We start from the raw sequence: 15,794 nt of genomic DNA on the forward strand, positions 1-15,794 counted from the left end.
GAGGGGTGTGGGTGAGCAAAAGCGAGAGAGAGAGAGAGAGAGAGAGAGAGAGAGAGAGAGAGAGAGAGAGAGAGAGAGAGAGAGACAAAGAGAGAGACAGAGAGAGAGAGAAGAGTGAGACAGGAGGAGGGAGAGGAAGAGAGACAGAGACAGAGAGACAGGGCAAAATGCTAGGGCTGGAGCAGTAGCTGAGTGTGTAGAATGTTTGCCTAGCAAGTACAAAACACTGTTAGATCCCCAATATTGAATAAACTGAGTGTGGTAACACAGGCTTATAATCCCAGCACTCAGGAGTGGGAGCCAGGAGGATCATGAGTTCAAGGTCATCCTTGGTTATATAGTAAGTTGGAGGCCAGCCTGAACTACATGAGTCCCTGCCTCAAATAAAATACACAACACACACACCGGACGTGGTGGCACACGCCTTTAATCCCAGCACTCGGGAGGCAGAGGCAGGCAGATCTCTGTGAGTTCAAGGCCAGCCTGGACTACATCCTGAGTTCCAGGACAGCTGGGGCTACAGGGAGACCCTGTCTTAAAAAGACAAAAAAAAAAAAAAAAAAAAAAAAAAAACCACAACACACACACACACACACACACACACAAATTCAGACTGTCAGCCTCACACTGTTGATTCACCATTTAAGATAGTTATGGGTATTCTTTGTCCATACATGAATCAGAACATCATGCTATCACACACAAATACATAATTGCACGCAAAAGCAGACACACAGTGACAAAAGACAGAGAGAGCCAAGACTCACATGGCCACACATGCAGATGCACACAGCTCACACATGCAGATACAGCTAACGCATGCAGATGCACACAGCTAACACATGCAGATACACAGAGCTCACACAGGGATGCACACAGCTCACACATACAGATGCACACAGTACTCACATACAGATGCACACAGTACTCACATACAGATGCACACAGCTCACACATGCAGATACACACAGCCCACACAAGCAGATACACACAGTGCTCAGTAAAGATGCATACAGTTTACACATACAAATATACACAGCACTCACATACAGATACACACAGCTCACACATGCAGATGACAGCACTTACATACAATGCACACAGCTCACACGTACAGATGCACCCAGCTAACACATGCAGATACACACAGCCCACACATACAGATGCACACAGCTCACATGTGCAGATGCACACAGAGCTTACATACAGATGCACACAGTTCATACATACAAATGCACACAGCACTCACATACAGATGCACACAGCTCACACAAGCAGATGCACACAGTGCACACACAGGTGCACATGGCTCACACATGCAGATGTACACAGCACTCACAAATGCATACAGCTCACACATGCAGATACACACAGTGCTCACATATAGATGCACACACACAGATCACATACAGATGTACACAGCTCACATACAGATACAGACAGCCCACACGTGCAGATACACACAGCACTCACATACAGATATGCACAGCACTCACATACAGATGCACACAGCTCACATATGGGTGCACACAGCTCACACATGCAGATGCACATAGAGCTCACATACAAATGCACACAGCTCACATATGAGGATGCACACAGCTCACACATACAGATGCACCCAGCTAACACATGCAGATACACACAGCCCACACATACAGATGCACACAGCACTCACATACAGATGAACACAGCCCACACAAGCAGATGCACACAGCGTTCACATACAGATGCACACAGCACTTACATACAGATACAGACAGCCCATATATGCAGATACACACTGTTCACATACAGATGCACAGAGCTCACACACATACAGATGTACACAGCTAACACATGCAGATACACACACCTCACACATGCAGATGCACACAGCTCACATACAGATACACACAGCCCACACATGCAAATACACACAGCGCTCACATACAGATGCACACAGCTTACACATACAGATGCACACAGCTCATATACAGATACACACAGCTCACACATGCAGATGCACACAGCTCACATACAGATACACACAGCTCACACATGCAAATACACATAATGCTCACATACAGAGGCACACAGGCCACACATGCATATGCACACATCTCACATACAGATGCACACAGTTCACACAAGCAGATGTACAGAGCATTCACATACAGATGCACACATCTTATACATGCAGCTGCACACACCTCACACATGCAGCTGCACACACCTCACACATGCAGAAGCACACAGCTCACACATGCAGATGCACACAGCTCACATGCAGATGCACACAGCTCACATACAGATGCATATGGCACTCACATACAGATGCACACAACTCTCACATAAGATGCACCCAGCTTGCACATGCAGATGCACACAGCTCACATGCAGATGCACACAGCTCACATGCAGGTGCACATAGCTCACACATGCAGATGCACCCAGCCCACACATGCAGATGCACAGTGCTCACATACAGATGCACACAGCACACATGCAGATGCACACAACCCATGCATGAAGATGCACACAGAGCTTACATACAGATGCACACAGCCCACACATAAGACACACACAGCACTCACATACAGATGCACACAGTTCACACAAGCAGATACACACCACACTCACATACAGATGCACACAGCCCACACATAAGACACACCCAGCACTCACATACAGATACACACAGCACTCACATAGAGATGCACACAGTGCTCACATAGAGATGCACACAGCTCACATACAGATGCACACAGTGCTCACATAGAGATGCACACAGCTCACATACAGATACACACAGCACTCACATACAGATGTACACAGCTTATACATCCAGATGCACACACCTCACACATGCAGATGCACACAGTGCTCACATACAGATGCACACAACTCCCACATAAGATGCACACAGCTCACATAGAGATGCACACAGCTCACACATGCAAATGCATACTGTTCTGACATGCAGATGCACACAGCTCACACATGCAGATGCACACCGTTCTCACAGTATAGCTTTATTTTCATGCAGCTACACATTCGAGACTCATTCACTGTCAGACATTCAAACTCCCACACAGCTACACACTCATCCAGTCACATGCTGGTGCCCGCACCCATTGATGCATACAGGCCCAAGCTCCCTCACACAGTTACCATCTCACACAATCACACACACTCCCACTCCCACACAGACTTCACATGCTTCAGAGACACACAGGTGGGCGGGTCTTCCTGTAGTCAGGCACATTTACAAACCGACAGTACACAGGGATTCACACTCTGAAACGGTGCCCGTTGTCACTCGTGTACGTATGTGTCAGACACTTTCACACACCCACATTGTCACGTAGATGGCCAATCACATAGACATACACTCCCTTCCATCCATAGGAGTGGCTCTAGCCTCCTTCCACTTATAACAAACCTAGAGTCACTCTTGGCTCCCTGTTGCCCCATTTCCCTCCTATCCAGGAAGCCATCCTCTGTCCTCATCGTCCTGTGACAGTCGTCATTATTTTGCAGTGATCCCTGTCCTCTGTCCTTACTGTCTCTCCATTCCCTCAACAAGCTAAGGGCAGAGCTCCTAGCACACAGCAGGTGTTCAGGCTCATTAATACAGTTTTAAGAAAAGCGACCCCCTCCATGCAATGATGACTCCTTGAATATTTCTCCCCCCCAAAAACCCAGAAACTCCCAGTCTCCCTCAATTTCACGACAGTCTCCAAGAAAACTCATTTAAGGACATTCCAGAGCCCTCTGGGAACCTCGGAGACTAATTTGACTTTTCTCTTGGAACCTTGAGAAAATGCCCTAGCCACCCTCCCCCACTTGAAGGACCGAGTCCCTTGATGGGCACTGTGCAGTGTGCGCTTGCGCACCTCATATAGGCGGCCTTATACTGTTGCTGTGGAAACGGCCGGCTAAGCACACAAGGATAGGACGTGGAGACCCTGGACCCAAAGCGCATGCGCTTTCCATCCAGGGCAAAGGAGGCGCGCCTCCTGCCCATCCTGGATGGTGACTGGCTCCTCCTTTTTATGGGCTCCACCCCGAATTCTGGGCCCTCATTCCCGCCCTTCTACCGGTCCCCAGAGGCCCTACCCGGGTGCATTTAGGACAAGAACAGATGGTGGCCCAGACGGTGTATGGGGAGGGTCGCACCGGGTTCTGGGGCCCTCAGGGGAAGGACTCACCTTCGGGAGGAGGCAAATGAGAAGTGGGCTGGGGTGTTGGGAGAGAAGTTGCGGGGGCTGTCCAGGGGACTGCTACCTGTGGAAGAAAGGAGGGCTTTAGGCCTGTAGGGCTCTCCTGATCCTCAAAGTGGGTTGCAAAGGTTGCTCCGCTAATGTCGACCCGGGCATGTCTGGTGGACTATGCCCCTTTAGTTGTCGCCCCATCTCTCTAAACAGTTTCGATCTCCAGTCACCCAAATCACCTCCACGCCTACTCGGTCACCTCTGGGATGGCCCCGCCCTTCCGCCACGGCTCCTCCTTCCAGAGCTACAAAAGTCTGAGCTACAGCTCTGTAAACCGGCCATTCTCCCTCCAGACTAGCCACGCCCACACAAGAATGGCCTCGCCCTACTGTGGCCCCGCCTCCTGTCGTCTTAGCTAGTCCACATCCACCCGGACTGCATCATGGTCTCACCTAAGTGGCCTGGCAATGGGGAGTGGGGCCGCGGCAGCGTTGGCGAAGTGCTTGTCAGGATGAGGCTTTTCCGGTTACTAGTGCGGCAGCTGCCGGGGAAGAAGCGGCGGATGTCAGGAAAGGCCGCATCCGTTTGAGTCCCAGGGAGCCTATGAACCTCAGGTCCTCACTTCTTTCCCATCCAAGTGTGTTTGGAGGTGCCCCAGGAAGGCGGGCTGGATGAGGAGGCAGTGGAAGGGAGGAGACGAACCTGCAACCAGTGTGTGACACTCCTAGGGTGGTGTGCATCTGTGTAGCTCTGTGAGCTCTGTGTCAGCCTGATAGTCCCAGTGACACCACTGGGGATCCTGAATATATGCTCTTGTATCTGCCCTTAACACTCACGATGTGTGTCCATACATTATGCCTCTGTGGTGTGTGATGCAGTGTGAATGCAGCTTGTACATGCTATATGACTTTTGATGCAGGTGTACAGGCTTCTGAGTGTGCAAGATGCTGGCTGTGTGTGAGAGACAGTCACCATGTGTGTTCATTTACTGTGTGTGAGTTTAGCATCCTGTGACACCGGGCACATTTAAGCATATAACCATGTACTACATGGAGTTTTTGTGTGTGATAAGATGTGATCCTGTGTGTCCCTTTCTCTGCAGGAGTCCCCGTGTCTGTTTATTTTCCTGTCAGTGTGGCACAGTAAGTGATAAAATACCTCATGCTGTGACATTCCTAGGTGCATGGTGCTGTGCCACACACTGTCTGTGCATCTTGGGTGGGAATGTCGTTTTTAGTGAATGGCCAAGAGTGTGGCATTTTACCAGGTGAGCAAGACAGTGTGCTGTGAGTGTGTATGTCTGCGGTGATTCTATTTGTGCATGGCTTTGACCTGTGGCTGCTGCATGTGGTCTGGCTGGCTGTATGGCTGGGTATGGGTGGTACATCTAGGGCTCTGTGTGAGTGACATCATGTCCTGTATAATGCTGTGTGTCACTATTTTCAGTGTGAGGCTGTGTTCGTGTTGGGAGGGGTCTGTGCGATGATAAAAGACCCCCATTTTCTTCTGCGTTTTAGCTGCAGAAGAGGAGCCCCCCAGTCCTTCCAGCCCCTTAGATCTCAGCCGCAGTGACTGAGCATATTAGCATGTCCAGGAGCGCGCTGCATGGGGGTGGGGGAGGCCAGGCTGCGGCTATTGTTCTGAGGGTGCCAAGTTCCCCCATCCTTTTGGTCCCCTACCCCCACCGGGCCACCAGAGCCCACAGTCCCTCAGACAAAGACACTGCAACCCCCCGCCCGACTCGACCCGCTCCTCCAGCTCTTCCCCAGCTCAGGCCTTTCCAGTCCCCCCAGCAGTACGGCTCTCAGCGCCGGCATTCAACCTCATCCCGGCTGGGGAAAGCGCAGCGGGAACACCTCTGGCGCATCTGCACTGGAGCAGCATCCCGGCCCCGCCCTACAGCAGCGGGCGAGGCGGCTTCACAGCCCCAGCAGGGACAGGGTCTAGGGGAGGGGGTCTACCTCTTGGTGCGGCGGAACATACTGCCGCCGGGGAAGGAGGGCATCGAGAAATTGGAAAGCGCGGTCCAGAGAGAGTCAGACATGACCCCGCGGCGGCGACATGGTGGCAGGTGCGGCAGCGGCGGCGGCGGCGGCGGCGCGCAGAACTACCGCGCGGGGAGGAGGCTGGAGCCTCAGCCGCCAGGGGAGGGCGGGGGAGGGGATGGCCCTGCGGCTGTGGCCGGTCGGGAGGGGGCGCTGCAGGATGTTGCCGTGCCAGGCCCCGCCCGCTTGCGCGCTGGGCGCCCCTACATGGGGCAGCAGCCGGGCGCATCTCTCCCCGTAGGCTCACCTGCTGCTTTTCCGGGGCAGGGGTAAATCCTTCTGGAAGGAAAAGGGGCAAAAGGATGGAGGTCAGCAAGAATGTGTGATTATTGCCCACAAAGCTGCACAGCTCACCTGAGGAGCAGGAGTCATACTGATGGTCATCAGCATCCGTCTAGTTATGCCACGCTTGGCCATGCATTCAGGGCCAAGCTCTTGGTTCTTCTCCTGATCCCCAGGGACCAACACAGGTCGAGTGCAGAGAAAGGGGTTGAGATCGATCTGGGGTAAACTGGCATCTCAAAGCATTTTTATGCAAAGAAAGTTGGGTTTTTTTGTTTTGTTTTGTTTTGTTTTTTTATGACAGACAGGGTTTCATTCTAGTTTAGGATCCCTATGTAGCTTAGGCTGGCCATCCAACTGGAGTCCCTGCTGCCTGTCTCTGAAGTGCTGAGATTACAAATGTGAGCCACTATGAAAATCTCTCTCTCTCTCTCTCTCTCTCTCTCTCTCTCTCTCTCTCTCTCTCTTTCCTGTCCTCCCTTCCTTCCAACTCAGTTGTGTGGTTCTCATGTAGCCCAGGCTGGCACTGAACTCAATATGTAGCTGAGGATGACCTCAAATGTCTGATCCTCCTGCTCCACCTCCTCAGTGCTGGGGTTACAGATGTGCCTCACTATGCCCTGTTTATGGTGTATTGGGTATCAAACACAGGTCCTTGTGTATGCTAGGTAAGCACTCTACCAACTGAACTAAACCTCTAAAGAATATTACTTGAGGGCTGATAAGATAGTAAAGGTGCTTGCCACCAAACCTGATGACCTAGGTTGGATCTCCAGGACCCATATTGCAGAAGGAGATAACAACTCCTTCAAATTGTCCTCTGACCTCCATACATATGCCACATGTTCATCATAGTACACACATACACACACACACACACACGTAAATTAAATTAAATTAAATTAAATTAGAATTGGCTCCTCCGTGGAAGGATCTGTGCAAAGAGCATTTTAGGGGAACTGTAAGGATAGAGGCATGTAGGTAGGAAGGTCTAGTATGTACAAGCCATGAAGGAATGAATAAAAAAGTACATGACTTCTTACATCCCAACAGATATACTCCACTTACAGGTACATTCACTGAGCTGGGGTGGCATAGATAGTTAGGGTAGCTCAAAGCAGACATGGTGGTACAGGCCTTTAATCCCTGTAGCCCCAGGTGGCCTGGAACTTGTTTTGTAGACCATGCTGGCTTCGAAATCATAGAGATCCACCTGCCTCTGCCTCCCAAGTGCTGGGACTAAAGGCTTGTGCCCCCACACCTGGCTTCCAAAAATAAATTTGGGGGGGGGTCTTTCTGAGACAGGGTCTCCCTGTAGCCCCAGTTGTCCTGAAACTCACTATGTAGACCAGTCTGGCCTTGAACTCACAGAGATCCACCTGCCTCTGCCTCCCAAGTGCTGGGACTAAAGGCCTAAGCCATTATGCCCAGCCTCAAAAAGAAATTTTTTTAAAAAAATATTTTTTTTATTGCTAAGGTCCATGAAATGCTGAGGTGCTGGGGTCTGGGAAGGGTATTTATAGTGTCCTATTTTATGGCAGCCGTGCATTCTCCATCCATGTGTGCTGGAGTGGACAGTGATCCTTATACCAAGTTTTTTTAGAAAAAAATTTTTTAATTTCATTGTGGCATGTTTACCAGGCATGGTGGCACATGCCTGTTGTCCCAGCACTTGGGAGGCAGAGGCAGGTGGATCTCTGTGAATTCAAGGCCAGCCTGGTCTACATAGTGAGTTCCAGGACAGCTGGGGCTATAGGGAGATCCTGCTTCAAAAAGGCCAAAAAAAAAAATTATTGCATTTACCTATTTGTGTGAAGGATATGTAAATATGCTGTAGTGTTTGCACACAAAATACTACAGCATACATGTGGAGATCAGAGGACAACTTTCTAGAGTTGTTCTAGCCTTCTATTATGTGGTCCTGGGAATTGGACTCAGTTTTGTCAGGTGTGGCTACAAGCACCTTTATCCACTGAGCCATCTCCGCAGCCCTCAAATGGTCTTTTAAAAATATCAACAATGGTAATAACTCTTATTAATTTTTGGGGGGCTGAAGAGATGGCTCAGTGGTTAAGAGTACTGGCTGTTCTTGCAGAGGACTCAGATTTGGTTCCCAGCACCCACGTGGCAGCTAACAACCATCCTAACTCCAGTTCCAGGGTATCTGATGCCCTCTTCTGACCTTTATGGGCATTTCATGACACAGGTGCATTTACATACTTGCAGGCAATACACTCATACATATAAAATAAAACTAATAACGCTGGGCGTGGTGGCGCATGCCTTTAATCCCAGCACTTGGGAGGCAGAGGCAGGTGGATCCCTGTGAGTTCAAGGCCAGCCTGGTCTACATAGTGAGTTCCAGGACAGATGGGGCTGCAGGAAGACCCTGTCTCAAAAATACCAAAATAATAATAATAATAATAATAATAATAATAATAATAAATATTTTTAAGCTGGGCGCGGTGGCACATGCTTCTGTGCCCTGGGCAAGGTGCGTTGAGTAACACTCAAGTGAAAAGATTTGGGTGAAGGTTTCAAAAGTTGTTCTGTTTTTAAGCAAGTCCTCATGTAGCTCATGCCTGCCTTGAACTGATCTTCCTGTCTCCACCTCTCAAGTGCTTTGGGGTTTTTTATTCCTTTTTTTTATTTTTAGTTTTTGAGACAGGGAGACCCTGTCAAAAAAATTAAAAGTAGGGGGCTGGAGAGATGGTTCAGTGATTAAAATCACTGGCTGTTCTTGCAGAAGACCCAGGTTTGAATCCCAGCACCCACATCGCAGTTAATGACTATCCCTAACTTCAGTTCCAGGGGATCTGACACTTTCTTTTGTCCTTCTCAGGGATTACACAATACAGGTGCACTTACATCATACATGCAGGCAATACAGGCATACACGTAAAACAAAATTTAAATAAAAAAAAAAACGAACAAGAAAACAGGGCTGGAGAGATGCTCAGAGATTAAGAGCACTGGTTGTTCTTGCAGAGGACCCGGGTTTCATTCCCAGCACACACATGGGGACTAACAACTGTCCGTGACTCCAGTTCCAGGGGATCCATCACCCTCTTCTGACCTCTAAGAGCATTGCACTGCACAGGTGCACTTATACACATGCAGGCAGTATACTCATACACATAAAATAAAAATAATAAGAAGATATTTTTAAAAATAAAACAAACAAGATCTTTTGAAGAGACTCCAGTGAAGGAGGAAAAAGGATGCTGTAGGGCTGGTGAGACCTTAATGCCCAAGTGTGAAGACCCAAATTCCAACCCCCAACACCAATACTACCCAGATGTCAGCTGGGCTTGGGGGCCCACCTGTAGTCCCAGTGCTGTGGGTGGTGTGGAGATGGGCAAGCCGGCTAGCTAGACCAGTCATCCTGGGGAGTTCTGGGTTCAGATTGAGACTCTGCCTCAGTACATAAAGTAGAGAACAATTGAGGAAGGCACCCAACATCAGCCTCTAGTCTATGTGCACATACATACACACACAGGTGCCCACACACATGTGAACATGCATTTACACCACACCCATACGCATGCAAAATATAAATTAAAATTAAAAAGTATGTTCTAATTCTTTCTATGATCTCAAGAAAGCCTAGCTTCAAATTTTCAATTTTGCTTTTTATGACCTTGGCAAATAACCTTGCCAAGTATATCCTGTCTCCTAGAGAATTCTGTGATTAGATGCAGGTTTCTAGTACATTAAGGTCATGCTTGGCACTTTGCATGTGCTCAATAAGTAGTAAACCAGGGGCCAGAAATGGCTCAGCAGATAGGTATGCTTGCCACCAAGTCTGACAACCGGAGTTGATCCCCACCTCATAAAAGGAAAGAACCAACTTCTGAAAGTTGTTTTCCCAACCTCCACATGCACCTTGTGGCAGGCACTGGCTCTTACGCACACACATGCACACTGACTTACACAAAATCCATGTTAAAAAGTGTTGAAGTAGTAACTTCTAAGAACAGGCGTTAGTGATAGATATGCCACAGCACAAATGATAGTCAGTGGATTGTCCACCCCCCGTGTGCAAAGGACAGACCCACAGGCAGGGTAGGTCAAAGGGTAGTCTTGCCCTCGGGAGCCACAGTGACCAAAAATCCAGACCAGATTTTCTGTCGTGTCAGGTTAGCGGGAATCAGTCTTTTGCTTTGACCCCTGTACTAGCCGCAATAGACCAAGCAAATTCAAGACCCGGATTTTCCAGCCATGGTTCCAGCCAGGGTTCCAGACCTTTGTACCTGGACCTGGGAAGGTAAACCTTCAAAAAATCTAAATACCGCCAGAAGAAGACCTGGGAAAGAGCCTCATCTGAACTCCCTTAAACAATCTAGTATAAAAAAAAGGAACAAGCTGGAGCCTCGGGTTTAGATCCTTGGCGTTAGAGTAAAACAGCCGCCACCTCCCACCCCAGCTACAGAGCGAAGGTGCTGTGGTCAGGACACTTAACAACCAAGTTCTTCTATATACAATCCCAGCTACACACAGGCGACCCTCTGGCGCTAAAGGGGTGATGGAACACTTGCTAAGGGGTTGCACCAGTGCGCGTGAGCAGACCCAGGCACTGAAGCAGTTAACTGGTTAGGAAGAGCAGGGATTGCATGGCTCAGCGCGAGGCCGCAAGGCCGGAGTAGGGTGGGTGTGTAGCAATATACAGGGTTGGGGGCGGAGTTTTGCGGCAGAGCCAGAAGTCCCGCGTGGCATTGAACCAATGGGAATCAGCGCCCGCTCGGAGGGCGGGGTTACACTGCGTTCGGGCCCCGCCCCTCCCACCCTTTTCGTAAGGACTCGACGGCATGGACCCGGTTTAGCTGCTGTAGTACTTACTCTGGCTTTGCGGCAGCTCCCTCCTTGGACTCAGAACCCAGACTCCCGACCCACCCTTGGGAGTGGGGAGGGCATGCGAGTAAGACAACGAGAGGCCTAGGCTCTAAGGCTGGACCATCTGGGCTCAGTTTGAAAGCAAATTAGCTTTCCAACCCCATGCCTGGCTCAAGCAGCACCCAGCCTCCTGGGAAGTCCTTCCTGCAGTCTGATTTTTTTTTTTTTTTTTTCTGCCGCGCTTACTGGTCAGCTATCCATTGTTTTAATCTTGGAAATGGTGGATTAGGGGAGTCTAGAATTGGACAAGAGATTGGACCCATACTTGGCTTAGTCTAAATTCTAGACTAATCGCCAAGGAGCCTCGGGAAGGTCAGCCCCCAGGCAGGGAGGAGGATGGTATCCCCCAAGAGTTAGCTTACGAGCTCAGAAGCAACAAGCCCAAGTCAAACAGGGGACCGGAATACCTACGGAATGCCTGAGAATACCTGTCCACCTTGGACGTGGTAAATCCGGACGACTGAACTTGTCTCAGCGTTCCCTTCACTCCACAACAACCCTCAGTATCCCACTCTGTGCAGTGGACCCACGCCTCCTGCGCCTGCGCAGCCTGGTGACCAACGTCTTCTAAGAGGAGCTAAAAATCGCTCCCGCCCACCCACAAGCTGGGCTGGACTTAAGGATCGCGGGCGGCTGCAGGGGGTGTTGTAGTTGGAGGGGGTGGAATGACAAGTGGGGGGGGTGTCTAGGTGCCTGTCCAATTAGGGCAGTAGGAAGAATCCTAGTGGCCAGACAGATGCATGGAGAACACAGGGTCCCACGCCTGGACGGGCTACTGGGATGGTGAGGGGTGAGGCTGCTGCACAAACATGTTTACGGCTACTGCGGTGCTGGCGGCCCCGAGTGGCTCAAGCCCTGGGGCAATAACTTTGCTGGGCTCCCCTTCAACCCTAGACTAGCGGGGCGCCAGGGAGATGACTTGGGGCCCACCTCCCTTCGCCTCCAGTGGGGCCCGGAGCCCTCCAGGATATCCTCGAGGGGGCGCTAGGACACATCGCCTCCAGCAGCTCTCCGCATCCCGGGGCGACGCCTAAGGGGCGGGGTCCCCGGAGCGGGCAGGACGAGTGGCCACCGTGCTCCCCGCAGAGAGCATCCCCAAGCAGTAGGAGGGGTCGCTGGGGCCGACCCTGGCACAAATTCTCCCGCCTTCTGCTCGGCCCCGCCCCAGGGCGCGGACCCCATCCCCTCCACCCCAGACCGGGCTGCGGCGTACCTGCAGCCTGCGGCGGCGGATCAGGCCGGAATCGTCCATGGCGGCGGCAACTTCAGCCCTGGGGAGGGAGGAGGAAGGCGGTGGCAGCGGGAGGAGGGAGGAGGGAGGAAGGGAGAAGCCTCCGGGACCGCGGCGGCGGAGGCTTGGGGGGAGAGGGGGCGGGGCGAAGCGGGGCGGGCCCGGCGCCGTCACTGCGTCTGAGCGCCGGAGCAGGTCTCCGCCACCGCTGCCCGCGCTGCGGGGCGGGGGGCTAGCTGGGGGTGGAGCCTCCAGATGGCCGGGAGGGAGTCGTGCTGCGGCGAGACCCTAAGAAGACTGACATTCTCACGCATAGACCCCCCAACCGAAGGAAGACCCGCCGAGGGAGCTATTCTCACAGAAAAATTCCCTTTGCGACCAAAGATCCCCCAGAGACATTGCCACGCGACTGTCAAGAGCTGGCCCCCCACCCTGAAAAATCACTCCTAAGAGAGAGGATGTCTGATTCATCTCAATCCCCCTCCCTGAAGAGGCATCTCCTCAAGATCCCATAGGCGACTCTATGTGGAGACCCTAGAGAGGTTATCCCCAAAGAGGGTCTCCTAAAAGCCATATTCTCTGTGGGAAACTGTCTCTACCGCGCAGCACCCTCAGATCCCAAGAGATTCATTCTTCCGGCGTCACATGTTCAGGAAGGAGACCCATTCTCACGGGAGATGTCCCCTCAGATAAATCTTTTACATGCATACAGATCCCCTTCTCTGCACCGCCCCCTGCCATTGCAGAGCCCCTTCAGGTCCTGCAGCACCCCCAAGAGATGTCCCTTGTGGTCAGGATTAAGGAGTCAGGCCAGGTCGGGAGGTATTTATAACAGCGATTAGCTGGTAACTGGGAGAGGGAAGATGAAGCGATTTTCACGTGCGTACACACACTGTGTTCACTCAACCTAGGCCCAACCGGACCGTGCTTCCCAGGGTTGGAGAGGAGAGCATCTGAGACCTGGACAGAGCAGGCAAGGGCTTTCTTAGGGTGGGAGCCTATACCTGACCCAAAGTCTTGGAGGACAGGTTCTCTAGATGAGAGCGACCCCTACCGGACAACGGAGGGGACCTCCAGGTCTGGGTCAGGTGTTCCTAATAGCTGGTCGTATCTACACCTTTGCCTGTGTCATTGTTGTTCGTGTCTCTCTGTCCTTATTAATCAGCAAGTTTGTGTGGCTATCTCGCTAAGGCTTATATTTGACTCAGGTCCATGGAAGAAGAGCTGTCCGTGGTTCTGCCTTACACTCCTGTCCGCGGTGCTGAAATGTGAACACTGCCAAGGGAGATGAGGTCAGAAGAGAAAGGGAGATGAGGTCAGAAGAGAGATGCACAGAGTCTTGAAGGAGGCATAACCCAGAGATGGTTCACCCCAGGCAAAGGCTGGGTCTTGTAAGATTTGGCTGTTAAGGTCTGGGTGATGTCACTGTTTGGGATGGGTGGGAGGGGGAAAAGGGGAAGGAAAAAATAGACCATTGACTTGTTCCTTCTCTATGCATTTACTGAGCACTTACTGTGTGAGAGTGCAAAATAGTGGGTTTTGCAGTTTGGGATTAACGCAGTCAAAGAGACAAAAAATGCCTGCCTTAGGGCTAGAGAGATGACTCAGTAACTAAGAGCACCTACTTCTCCAGCAGAGGAGTTTGGTTTCTGTAACTCCACCTCCAGGTGATCTGAGGCCTCTAATCTTCACAGGCACCTGTATTCATACAGACACACATTCACACATGCACAAAAATTTTTTTAAAAAATTAATCTTGAAAAAAGTCTGCCTTACCCTTGGATAAGAGAGAGACAGATTCCTGACAAAAACACATATACAAGCTGGGTGTGGTGACACACACCTTTAGTCCCAGCACTCAGGAGTCTGAGGCAGGTAGTCTCTGTGAGTTTGAGGGCAGCCTGATCTACATAGTGAGTTCCAGGCCAGCTGGGGCTACAAGGAGACTATGTCCCAAAAAAGAACAACAACAAGCTGGGCATGGTGGTGAATGCCTTTAATCCCAGCACTCGGGAGGCAGAGGCAGGTGGATCTCTGTGAGTTCAAGGCCAGCCTGTTCTACATAGTGAGTTCCAGGACAGCTGGGGCTACAGGGAGACCCTGTCTCAAAAAGACCAAAAAAAAATTAATAAAAAACAGGATCAGCAGACAGATTCACATACCTATGTATATATTTGCAAATATTCACTTAGCAAACAGACACACAATGCACATAAACACACACACATATATACATATATGTACAACTCACACTCCACAAAATATACTTAGGAAACAGACATACAGACCCTTGTCAAATGCAATCACACACAAGCAATGCATAAAAACACCCAACACACACAGTTCTAAAACCCAGGGATGCTCAATTATACACAAATTCTCACCTAATACACAGACACATTATCATTCTAGCAGAGCACATTTACATGTGTACACACACACACACACACACACACACACACACACACCACCACACACAAAAAAACCCTGATTGTCCAGTTTGAAATGAGTCAGTTCTGTGAAGACTGAGATTGTCATATTTGTACACAAGTGCATCCCCAGAACCAAGGACAGAGTTCAAGAAATTTCTGTTGAGGGGGCTGGCTCAGTGGTTATAAGCACTGGCTGCTCTTGCAGAGAACCTGGGTTCAATTCATGCATGCAGGCAATACATTCATACACATAAAATTTTGAAAAATAATTTATTAATTTTATTTTTATGTGTATGAGTGCACGTAGGTAGGTGCACCATGTCCTGCAATGTCTGGGAAGGTCAGAAGAGGGTGTTGGATCCCTGGAACTGGAGTTACAGACTGTTGTTAGCTGTCATGTGGGTGCAGGAATTTGAACCTGGATCCTCTGCAAGAGCAGCCAGTGCTTTTAACCACTGAGTCATCTCTCCAGCCCCCACATAAAAATTTTAAAAGATAAGTAAAATATTAAAAAGAAACTTCTGTTGAATGTATCAATGAAGAGAATGTTAAATGATATATTTACAAAACCTTGAGAAAGGCACAGAGCATGCACCAGCATACACATGAAGCCACCCGAGACATCTCCTCATACAATATACAAAGGACACAGGTGGAGGACCACCCATAGACCTCTCTCTCTCTCTCTCTCTCTCTCTCTCTCTCTCTCTCTCTC

The 15,794-nt window shown here is 50.3% G+C and overlaps 1 protein-coding gene across 3 annotated transcripts in view; it reads right to left on the reverse strand.

Annotated features, from left to right (window-relative positions):
• Mast1 (microtubule associated serine/threonine kinase 1) overlaps positions 1–12,741 on the reverse strand; it is a 40,979-nt gene extending 28,238 nt beyond the window's left edge. Inside the window, exons 1-4 of one of the 3 annotated variants that reach the window (XM_008855470.3) lie at positions 12,630–12,741; positions 6,489–6,520; positions 4,649–4,737; positions 4,194–4,269 (exon numbers count right to left, since the gene is read on the reverse strand). In XM_008855470.3, the coding sequence (XP_008853692.1) occupies positions 4,194–4,269; positions 4,649–4,737; positions 6,489–6,520; positions 12,630–12,668 (236 nt within the window). In that variant the 5' untranslated portion in view covers positions 12,669–12,741. Of the gene's footprint in view, positions 1–4,193; positions 4,270–4,648; positions 4,738–6,157; positions 6,328–6,488; positions 6,521–12,629 lie in introns of those variants that run through there. The other 2 variants (XM_008855471.3, XM_008855469.2) reach the window with 2 other exon arrangements.
• Positions 12,742–15,794: the final 3,053 nt, after the last annotated feature.

Source organism: Nannospalax galili, unplaced genomic scaffold (assembly GCF_000622305.1).
Source record: "Nannospalax galili isolate Female #2095 unplaced genomic scaffold, S.galili_v1.0 scaffold47, whole genome shotgun sequence".
NCBI classification, from domain to species: domain Eukaryota; kingdom Metazoa; phylum Chordata; class Mammalia; order Rodentia; family Spalacidae; genus Nannospalax; species Nannospalax galili.